Source organism: Neophocaena asiaeorientalis, unplaced genomic scaffold (genome assembly GCF_003031525.2).
Source record: "Neophocaena asiaeorientalis asiaeorientalis breed wild unplaced genomic scaffold, Neophocaena_asiaeorientalis_V1.1 scaffold130, whole genome shotgun sequence".
Taxonomy (NCBI): domain Eukaryota; kingdom Metazoa; phylum Chordata; class Mammalia; order Artiodactyla; family Phocoenidae; genus Neophocaena; species Neophocaena asiaeorientalis.
Genome location: NW_020173397.1, coordinates 8,484,300 through 8,496,485, shown reverse-complemented (window position 1 = coordinate 8,496,485; position 12,186 = coordinate 8,484,300). Strand labels below are relative to the sequence as shown.

Here is a 12,186-nt window from a genome sequence, read left to right as displayed (position 1 = left end):
CAGCAATACTTGGATGATTGCCACCACAAGTAACATTTGTCAAGCATTCGTATAGACTTAGCTACACGACAAAGCAACTTTGCTATATATTGACAGTTCACAACATTTCGGTTAATTATACTTCTATACATAATCTACAGTCAAACAAAAGCCAGCTTAAAGCTCAGTTCATTTGGGGGAGAAACTGGCGCCCTAACACTGAAGCAAAGGGCCCAGGACCAACTCCCAACATGAAAAACCCCATCAAAACATTTGAGGACTACCCGGGGGCTCCCATCAAAGTGGAAAGTGACCTTGTCACTTCACTTCGAACGTCACCTCGTTCTGTTACTTTTAAATCTTCTCTTCTGCCTAATTCCCCTCCCAAACATCCCTGTCTTCCATGGGTCAACAATTAAATCAACCATGATCTGGCTCCTCTCAGAGGAATGCAAATGCATCACATTGTCCACTTTCTGGAAACAGATCAAGGGAATCAGAAGAAAATGTGCTCATTCAAACCCTTGGCCCACATGGGCAGCTCCACAGTGCTGCAGCTTTCAGGGCTGATGCTGACAGCTCTGCAAACACTGGTGCCAAACAGGATGTCCCTGGTAGGAAGTTCATTGACTATAAATGTTATGTGGTGTCATAACAAGCAATCGTGTGCCAAGATTCCTGGGCTGAGATTAACCACTGAGAGACAACATGGGAAATGCGGGAAGTCCATCCTTGTGAAACCAGAGCTCAGTGCGAGTACATCATTTAACACTTCCATTTACAAGCCTTTGCGGAGGAAGATCCGGATCATTACAAAACTGAAGATGGCAATGAAAGTCTCCGTGTTGTAACTCAGGGCGACGATGAAAATGACAAGAGTCATAACCTCGTCTTTGGCAAGGCAAAGGCGGAGGGCAAAGTTCACCACCTAAGGCTTATCTGCAAATCGAGACAAACCAGCTTAATAGTTTATGAGGAGGAATCAAAGGTGCACCCCTCACCTGCACCATTATATATTCCTGGCAACGTGCCACTGCGGGGACAGAGAGGAAGGCCTGGGAGGCAAAGAAGAAAAAAGAGCAAGAGGAGGGAGGAAAAAACTACAGCAGCAACACGCTGCTTGAGTGAGCTGAGAACTTTAAGGTTTATTTTTTGGTTTATTTCTTTTTTCTCCTATTTGAGCCTGGCTCGACACACTTCAATTCACGCCTCCAATTCTGGGTGTCTCAAATATTTGAACAAGAAAAAGAAACTGAAAGAGGAATCATGTTAAAGAATTTCCCCTTAAAGCTGTGTAAATGTATAAAAATTATGATTTCAAAAGGAAGCCAGGTAATTCCTGGCTCTCCTGCCACTGATTTACTCTGTGATGACAATTGCCAACACTTAGAGTATGCTAAGGATTTTAAGTACATTGTCTAGTTCAATCCTCATGACAAGTCTGTGAGGTAGGTACAGGATGTCCACAGCAACCCAGAGAAGTTGCAAAGTCACACAGCCAGCCTGTGGAGGAGCAAGGCATTAAACCCAGAAACCCACATTTACCTTCTATGCATAACCTGATACTTGGCACATTTACAAGAGGTACTTTCTGCACAACACAGAATTCAAGTTGTTCTACCTTTATCACATGCCCTTCCTGTTTTTAAAGGTGATTCTTAGAACGAACCACCGTAATAGCTAGCAGAATATGAGTGTGCCTGAAGCACCAGTCTGGATATATGCCACAGGTCAGATAAAGATAAAGGGTCAGGAAGGCCAATGGTTAAAGGCACCGACTGGCTTAACCTTCTGTTAAAATTACACATAGAGAACTAACTCAAAGCACGGCTGACACAGAAAACAGGACCTAGAACAAGCTGCAATTGATCAAAGCAGAGCAAGTTAAAATTCAAATCAAAGGTAATGCCGTCTCTTGATTTTTAGGGCAACTAGCGCACCCTTGTGGACAGAAAACTTAACTACACAACCACCGATTCCTCCCCAGACCACTTCAGTAAAATACTGAACCCAAACCGGGGGAAATGATTCACTAGAGAGCACTGATGATTTAAGTTTGAGCGAACTTTCTGAGCAGATCCACATGGCATATACAGTTAACTATCTAAACTGTGTTAGCAATCTCGTACCTGAAAATTCGCCTACATGATATGGGAGGTCTCTGAAAGATTCTTAAACTCAAATCAAATATTAAACCAAGGATCTGTTGAAAACAGTGTAAACAAGAGTCATTATTTATAAAAGAGTTTCCGTTGTGCAACATAGAGTCCATTCCAAAAAATTACAATGGCAATTTTTCAACCTGGTAGAGATCACCTAAACTCTAATGAAACCTAACTACAAAAATATTTACTGCAATATTTATTTATTCTACAAATATTTATTGAGTACCTATTACATAACAGGTTCTTTCTAGGCTCTAGATAGAGAGCAAATAGCAGGATATTGCATTGCTATGCAGAGGATCAAAATATCGTGCTCCAACAGCTACTTCAGAATGAGTGGTCAAAAAACACCATAGCAGAACCCTGTAAACAACCCGAATGCCCACCAGTGGTAAACAGACCACGTGGCCACTAATCGTGACACAAATATACAACAGAACACTAGGCAGGCTTTAAAAGCCTCAGGTAGGACTGTAGGTGCTGATGAAAGAGGTACAACATACACTACAAACTGGGGAAAGCAGTGAGAAGAGAGTGTATATGAATCTATGTGTACACATTTCTTAAAGCAAATATTTAGATGTCAGGATATGCATTAAAAATACCCCAAATTGCGCTTCCCTGGTGGCGGAGTGGTTGAGCGTCCGCCTGCCGATGCAGGGGATGCGGGTTCGTGCCCCGGTCCGGGAGGATCCCACATGCCGCGGAGCGGCTGGGCCCGTGAGCCATGGCCGCTGAGCCTGCGCATCCGGAGCCTGTGCTCCACAACGGGAGAGGCCACAACAGTGAGAGGCCCGCGTACCGCAAAAAAAAAAAAAAAAAAAAACCCAAATTGTTTGTAGCGATTCCTTTCAAGAAGAGGAATTTGGAGTGGGGAAATTCTATATTCCATTTAACGTATTTGCGTGTGTGTGTGTGTGTGTGTGTGTGTGTGTGTGTGTGTGTGTGTGTGTGTGTGCGTGTGTGTTTGTGTGTGTGTATTCCTTTCATTTAAACACTAAATTTTGGGGGGGGTTGTAAAATTGTTCATTCTCAAATACTGCACAGAATAGACTTTTAAAATTTTAATATACTTTTTATTATATAATTTTCAAGTATACAGTGTTAAAATTCAGCATTTGTATATACTACCACACCACAAGTCTAGGTGTAGTATTTTTAATCAGTGGAACAGTGTAACTAAATCAGTGTAACAGAAAACACTGACCTACTAGAAACTGTTTTAATTCTAATTTACAGACTTAACACACCAACCCCCCACTTAGAGGTGTTAATACAATGCCCATCTAAGAAATGACTGTGTATAACAGTTAGCCTAATATTAAATATGGCACAGCAGTCTCTTGTGGCTCATAAAACCCCCAGCTCAGCCTTCGCTGGTAAAAACTGGCTCACCTGTTCTCTGTAAGGTACAGAAAGGAAGATAATTAGTTCTGCTTCCACATGAAACCACATGTGAAAAAACTAGGAAGAACTTAACAAATTCATTCAACAAAGGGATTGAAAACTGGGTCTCTTCTCACCATTTCTAACACTCAAATGCCCTTGCCACAGAGGAACAGTCAGATCTCTCAAGCAGATTATTCAACAACTACAAATATTCTGTTAGTGTCCCTAAATTTGATAAAAATATAAAAAATTTTTTAAAAATTTAAAAGACCCCAATGATTCAAAAGTAAAACATATTCCAAAAGAATTTTCCAAGACAAGTAAGTGTAATTATTGAGTGGCATTTCCCAGTCTGGGATGAAGACCCATTTCCAAAATTAACAAATCAAAATAACGTCTTCACTCTATGAGGCAATTATAATTGTGTTTTTAGGAAAGGCAGTAAACAAATGACCTAATTTTGAGTTTCTTACCTAACGCAGCAAGATTTTCTTGTTCCTGACTCTTTCCCAAAGAAGCCATCATTTTTGAATACAGATCAATCCACCACGGATTATATTCCAAAACCTGTTTAACTGCCTCATCTTCAAAAAAGTCAGCTCTGGGGAAAAAAAAAATATGAAGGGGCTTGTTACACAGAGTTAGGCTGGTTTTCACTTTTTAAAATTTTACCTTAACTCATCACATCTGCACTAGAAATACAGACTAAAAGTACATTTCAAGGAAAGACTGAGCACTGCTATTACTTTCGTTGTGGTTACTAATAGTCATAAATAAAAAGTAAGCACTGGACTAAAGGGATATTTGACATCTGTGATCTCTTTAGACAGAAAGTACAGAGAAGACCAGTGCCCTTCTGAAGTCCCATGCCCTGTACCACAGCCATGTGGGATGAAGTGAATCTGAACACACAATGGACTGAAGCCTAGGGCTTGTGTGAGGTTTGCAAATATCACAGATTTTTGTAAGGTTATATAGTTAAAGGAAAGCATCTTTTAACTCCACCAACAAAAAATAAATAAACACATGAGAAGATTTAGGATACTACATATCCACAGATGTCTCACACACACACACACACACACACACACACCCCTTATTTTTTAGCATGTGCACTCATGTTTCCTTCCATGATGCAATCTATTTTATTTAGCTGTGCTAATCTTAATAGTTCCTTTATTTAAAACTATTGCAAAAGATAAAAGCAACCTTTGTAGAGAACAGAAAATTAATTTTCCCGCACTTTACTTTCTCAGTTTTAACTAGGAAAATAACTGCTACATTCAAAATATACTCTTGGAGGTCACTTATTCAGAAACTATACGGTCTTGCACTCAAAGTTGGAAACTGATATTCTTGGGAAAAGAATGACAAAAAGTATATAAGTCATAGTGGAAAATTCATTTATATTTCAGGTAATTAGAACCTCAAGACACTGGCTGTTTTGGTAAACTGGATTTCCTAGCTCACAGTTTTGTGACCTTAAATATTTTTTCTTTCAACTGAGATACTGAAATTTTTTTTTCATCTATTTATTTTTGGCTGCGTTGGGTCTTCGTTGCTGCGCACAGGCTTTCTCTAGCTGTGGCGAGCAGGGGCTACTCTGTTGCAGTGCGTGGGCTTCTCATTGCAGTGGTTTCTCTGGCTGTGGAGCACAGGCTTTAGGCATGCGGGCTTCACTAGTTGTGGCACACGGGCTCAGTAGTTGTGGCTCGTGAGCTCTAGAGCGCAGGCTCGGCAGTTGTGGGGCACGGGCTTAGCTGCTCCGCAGCATGTGGGATCTTCCCGGACCAGGGCTCGAACCCATGTCCCCTGCATTGGCAGATGGATTCTTAACCCCTGTGCCACCAGGGAAGTCCCTGAAATATTTTTAAAATTAAAAAGATCACAGATAACTCACTGAGTTCTTTGGATGTGCCAAGCACTGCACTAAGTACTCTTCATCAATTATTTCCTTGAATCCTCACACCACCCCCACAGGCAAGGGGTGCTATTAATACTCCCCTTTTACATGAGTGGAAACTGAGGGTTGGAAAAATTGTATATCATGGTTAAGGTCAAAGAACCAGTAAGAAGCGTGGCCACAATTTGGATCCACTGAAGTCTCAGTCTGAAACCCAAGCTATTAACCAATACAAACATTCCAATTTTTATGACTGAGGACATGAGGCACCTACTGGACAAAACTGAACAGCAATTATCTTGAAATAGTAATTCTCAATATCAATTCCTGTCAGGATCAGGCTGCTGCCCAGGACACTGGCCTCGACAATTCGGTGGACTGCAGTGCCCTTTGCTAACTTGGGATGTTAGCAGACACGACTGGAGAGGGAATGGATTCTGCTTTGGGATGGGCTGCTTGAGGTGTCCTTGCAGGACATACAAACAAAGACCTGTCCAACAGGTGGTCAGACATGCAAATCTGATGCTCAAGAGAGACACCTAGGAGTCCTGAGCATTCAGACAGTTACTGAGGCCAAAGAAGAGGACAGAGTGCCCAGGGAGAAAGAAGTGGCACAGTGAGAGGAAAGGGTGTCGAAAGCTGGGGTACCAAGGACATTTAAGTCAAGGGTAGAAGAAGAAGAGCCCATCTGAAAAGACGTTGTTTTCTCCCCAGGAGAAAAATACTGGGGAAAATTGCTTCTGTAGAACAGTATCTCTGCCACCTTCATGCCCTACCCCACAAAAGAATTTCAAAGTGTTTTGAGTAAAATCTCACTAATACAGTCCCTCATCTAAATTGGGATGGTTTATTCTTTATGATGCCCAAGATCTGAGGTCAACTGATGTTCTACTTTCCCAAATAAATTATTTTCAACTTTTTAAATGCCATTAATTCAACGAGCATTCACTGAAGACCCTCTACATGCGGGGTCGGGCCAGTGAAGATCAGTAAGACTCAGCCCCTGCCCTTCAGGGCACCACAGTTTAACGGGAACCACAGACACAAACCCAGAATGTTACAAAACCACGCGGTAAAAACAAGATGAGCTATAACACACAAGCAGCTCCTATGCCAACTTGGAAGGGAGGGTGCCAGGGGGTGACAACTGAGCCCAGCCTTAAAGGGTAAGTCAAAGTTTTTCAGGGAAAGCGGGATGGGGTGGGGAAATAGTCAGCAAAGGGAAACCAGGAGTAAAAACTGTGTGAGAAGCGGTGTAGTACAGGCGGGGAGATGCAAACATTCGTCACCGCCATAGTATGAAATGTGGGCAGGGGGTGGCAAAAGAGATGCTACAGAGGCAGGTGGCGCCCAGATCACAGAGAACTTTCTATACATGCTAAGGAGTTAGAAGCTTATGCTGTAGGCAAAGGAGAACCCAGTAAGGGTTTAAGCAGATTTTCACTCTCAGTACCTAAGACATCTCGCTGGTAGTCTTATGGTTGATGGATCTGCAGAAGTGCAGGCTGGAATGAGAGATGCCAACTGGGTGTTAGGGGACAGCTGCAACAAGCCAGACACAGACCACAGACGAGGGCCAGGAAGAGACGGAGTGAAGGACAGAGCAAGGAGATAAACGGTACAATTTCAGGATTGATTGAAAGGGTGGGATAAGAATGAAGTCAAAGATGAACCCCAGGTATCTAACCTGGGTGACTGGGATGAAAAAAAGGGCATTCCACCAAGCAGAAAATTCAGGAAGACTTTACAGGTAACATGATGAGTTCGATTTTGAATATGTTGAAACAAAGGAGTCAGTGAGATGCCCAGTCGCTCTCTAAACCCTTAACCTGGCTTTTCTTCATAGCACTTATCACAGTCCAAATACTATCCACTTCTGCACTAGAGTGTAAGCCACATGAGGGCAGCTACCTTGTATTCACCACACTCTCCCTGCTGTCTACAACGCTGCCTGGCACGGAAGTCATTCAAACAGATATTTGTTGAACAAATAAGTGCGTATGTGAAAGGATGAATAAGTGACATGTTTATCCCAGTGCTTTTTCCTAAGGTTGCTGTTTTGAATAAAGAGCCACCTTGGAAGCAGATGATCCTCTTCTCAGCCTTCTAATTACTACTTGTCATTTTGAGATTTCCTCAGTAAATCCAGAACCCTGATCAGTCTGTCATCTTCTTTAACAAATGTGTAGCACTGTACATTACAATTTTACTTAACACCCCAGATCAGGAGGTACAAACTACTATGCATAAAATAAACAGGCTACAAAGATATACTGTACAGCACAGGGAATATAACCAATATTTTTTAATAACTTTAAATGGAGTATAATCTATAACAATTTTGAATCACTATGTTGTACACCTGAAACAAATATAATATTGTAAATCAAATATATCTCAATAAAAAATAAACAAACAATAAAGAGGGCCTTCTCTTGTTCCAAAAAAAAGGCACCCCAAATGCTATACGATCATTTTTGTCCCTTTTCTTATCTCATAGATATTTTGAATGTTGACTAAATTCTTTTACTTTCTCCCAAAGAAGGAAATAAATGAGATTTTATGAACTGGTTGAAGTAAAAAATATGCCAACAATTAAAAAACACTTTGCCTGGGAAGGAAAAGAAAACACCACTCTCAGCAAGAGAAAATATGAAAACTTAGCTATAATAAGCAAAAGGGAAAGGACTATGAAGGAATGTTTCAAGATGCCTTCAACATATTTGACTGCAAAAATACTACTCAAAAGGAATTATAAATGGCAAGAAATGGATAGAAAAAAAAAAATAATTGTTTATGGATCATCTATATGACCAGCATTCTGCTGGGCTGCAAAACATAGGGGGCAAAAAAAAAAGTCACACACTGGTACCCATACTTTACAAGAGAGGATTTTAAAAACAATAATAATCTGAAGTCATTTATATGTGCCTTTGAAACGTGTACATTTTTGTACATAGTCAATTTACCTTTCCGCTTTAGGATGAAATTAAAATTAGTTTTCCTTAAGCTCCTAAAAACTCCGACAACATGAAGAGACATCATGACTTGTGAGGACAAGTCAAACAACTTGAAAATGTCATACATTATGCTAATGTAATATATTTTATATTATGTATTACACTGGCACATATATGTATTATGTATTACCCATTTACGTATATTGGTATAAATGTCTAATACAATGCATGCAATGTACTGTCTGCATGGTAGATAAGAATTTACAATAAACTTTTTCCTCCACTGTACTAACCGTTAAGAACAACAAAAAAAGCACTGAGCTAAAAAATTCACTGAAAATTTAAAAGAATTTTGCTTGCACTTCATTTAATACAATACATTTGGGTGAGTCAGTCAATAAGTAATGAGTAACGCAAAAATGACAATTCGCTGAAGTCTTATTCCTACCAGAAAAGTCACAAAGAACCTTTATCTCCTGACACCCACTCTCCAACTTGCCTGTGACTCAACTTAAGCCACTCGTGTAAAAAAAAATCTTCCTGGAGAAATGCAAGGAACATTTCATGCATACTGTTAAAGAAAATGTGGTTTTCTGGATAAAGAACCAGAAGATGGAGAAAAATAAGGGCTGCTTCTAATATCACACTGCTAAGTATAAATTCCAGTTTCTTGATTTTCTCAGACCATATCGCTATACTTCGAGTTTTAGAAGAGAAGAGATAGGCAGTTCTGCTAATTAAGCTCCCTCCCACTCGAAATTTCTGTCTTGTAAGGCTCAATCTGTTCTCATGCTTGCCCGGGAAATTTGGTGACAATGAAATGAAATCTTTCTGCTTTAAATATTCAGCATGATTTTAAATGCGTTTCTTCAAATTATTCTTTAGTGGACCTTTAAAATCACAATTGGAGAGATAAAGGTAATTAGAAATGGCAATGTAAATGGAGTTGAATCTCCCAGACGTCCTCCAAAATATAACCCGCCCTGCTCTTACTCAGCTTCCCTCAGGATGTCCAAGAGTTCCCCCATTCATCACTACACTTCACTCAGCCCATTTGCACATCACAGGATATATTTCTGCCACTCCAATGAGTCTCCCACTGTGTCACAGGAGATAGAGGGTTAATCACAAGACCAACGGCAGTTAAACTGAGAGTGTACATGAAAAGGAAACACAAAATGACAAATGGAAAGACGCTTTTCAAGTCCTGGCCGAGCCACTTAGTAGTGGTGTGACCTTGGATGAGTCCCTTAACCTCCTTTCCTCAGCTGTTGTGAAAACTGAATTAAATAATCACATGAGAGCACTTGACAAGCTGAGAGCACTATACAAGTATAAGGGAATATGATGATGATAGCTGCATATATATAACAGTTTTAAAAATCGTGGGCCCAGAACTTGGGAAGAATAATAATTGAGGTCTACATCAAAACACGACTCACATCCTAGGAAAGCCACTGAGTACCCACAGAGGCCCGGGGACAACCACTTCTTTGAAAGAAGTGCTGCTATCGAGTCCAATGAGAGACATCACAATCTTTCCGAGGCAAGTGATTATTTACCTGCCCATTAATTAGATCTGTTCCTTAGACAAATATAAGCCCGATAGAGACACACGATGGCTCAAGACACAATTAATGCAGGTGGGAAATACAGCAAAACTTAAAAGTAGATTTTGTTTATACCCTACCCCAATGAACAGTTATTTGTTAATTTGAAACAGATCCTTGATTACAGGTGCCAGTGGATGAAAGTGTTGGGAAAACCCTGGATCAGCCAAGAAACGTGGGACATGTAGATTCAAATTCTTAAAAGAAATTGAAACACGTTTTCAATATATATACCATTAATCACAACAAAGAGTCTCCTGAAAAGAATGGTACCTACTATTCTCATGAATGCAATGTTCTATTTTTAAGTTTGGCGAGGAAAAAACTCAAAGTACATTAAAAGACTTCTCTGGTGCTGCAATGGGGTAATGAAAAACAGTATCTTACAAAGATCACCGAGGTGTTAACAGTTGTAGGTTAATTCAAATGTCAACTAAGGTTGTGAGCCATCACTGAATTCTAGAGTCCAAAACAGCACATACCTAACAGTTAAAAAGATACTCAAAAAATTTTAAAATACTCAACGTCAAGTAAATTATTCAATCCTCAAAAAAAAAAAACCCTCAATACTCACAGGTAATGATCAGGATCAAACTTGGCCAGCTCAGCAGCCAGGCGTTTCTGCCTTCGTTCGGCTGCAGGGGTGGAATCTGGATCCTTAAGATCGATAACATCACTCAATTCATCCTAAGAACACCCAGGAAAGAAAGAATAATTGCTATCTCCTATTTCAGCGATGAAAAATCTCATTTTGTACAAAATGCCCAAACACAGGAAGAATCTAATTGATCGGTAAGCCGTGATACCACGTGTGACATTTAGATTCAAATCCAGCAAATGTTTGTTAGACACCTAACTACCTGCCAGGCCCCGTTAGAAGCTTTCACATCAATTATGTCATCTAATCCTTAAAACAAACAAACTGATTAACATAGATTAAGGCTATAAAAGTTTAACATGAAAAACAGAGTAATCCTCTGGAAGCAAACAGGAACATTTAATTCTGCATTCATCCCCCCATTTACTCCCGGAGATTTGAAAGTTAGGAAAGGCAAGATGAAATAAATTTCTAGACCCAAGACAGAGCTGCTGCTGCCAGGGGTGCCACATCAGCAAACCAAAACTTGGTAACTTCCGTGTCCCTGTAAATACTCGTCTTGAACAGAAATGCAGGCTATCCAGTCGACCCCCGCCCCCCGCAAGGCCAAGCTAATTCTGGGCTCTGTCCTTATTTCCTTGTCCCTTCTCACCCCTAACGAGAATTGTTAAGGGCAATTTTGATAGATATGACTTTCCACTTGAAAATTTACAAATCCAGTCCCAAGTAATATTCAATCTTACTATAATCATCTTCACCTGGATGAATACACACTGCTGTATGGCTTGTTTCCTAAGCGCAACCCTACAGAAAACAGGTGTATTAGTAAAACCACCTACAATACCACATGGTCTTTTTTCTTTTGATCAGAATTATGAAGGAAAGAAACTTTGTACAATGCAAAATACTCCTAAAGCTCTTTTTTTTTCTTTCTTCAGTCTGCCCTTTCCTACTACCAACCGCAAGGGATAGTAGGCAAACCGGAAGCAGCTTGAAGACTATTAGCTGAAAAGAAGTCAAGGGAAATAAGTTGGTAGACAGTTGTGGACGCAAACCATTAGAACAGACTTGTAAATTGAATGGTAGGTTAGTGCCTAATACCCAGGCTTAAAGTCGGCAGCTATAGCACAGCAAAATCACTACAATGAAACCAGCTACACAGAATCGGCCAGGGAAAGACTAGGATACAGAACTCCCCACACAATCATAATTTCTGCACTTAAAAAAAAAAAATCTCTCATCCCTATCACAATCCACTGAGCTCAAGTAACATCAACAACATTTAATATAAGCACATTCTAGTACAATGAAGGAGCCCAGGGAACTTTCTGGAAGTCACATCCAGAACATCTTAATACTTTTAAGTACAAACATTCTGGGCAAAAATCAGATCACTGGCTGTCCCCAAGCTTAGGAAAATTTGCATTCCAAAAGTTCTTTTACAATTTACTTTTGGAAGACTCAGAATGTATTTTCCTATAGACATACTATGATAAATAACAGAGATTCTCGGGGCAGCCCGCAAGTTTATTCAAGTCAAAATAAACTGTAAATAGAGCACTCACAATACAAAGTTCACAAG

General features: G+C 40.1%; 1 protein-coding gene across 1 annotated transcript in view; it reads right to left on the bottom strand.

Moving 5' to 3' along the window:
* Window positions 1–12,186, bottom strand: part of SHQ1 (SHQ1, H/ACA ribonucleoprotein assembly factor) — an 89,301-nt gene that overhangs the window by 64,552 nt on the left and 12,563 nt on the right. Inside the window, 2 exon segments of the mRNA XM_024746985.1 lie at window positions 4,007–4,134; window positions 10,581–10,693. Of these exon segments, the coding sequence (XP_024602753.1) occupies window positions 4,007–4,134; window positions 10,581–10,693 (241 nt within the window).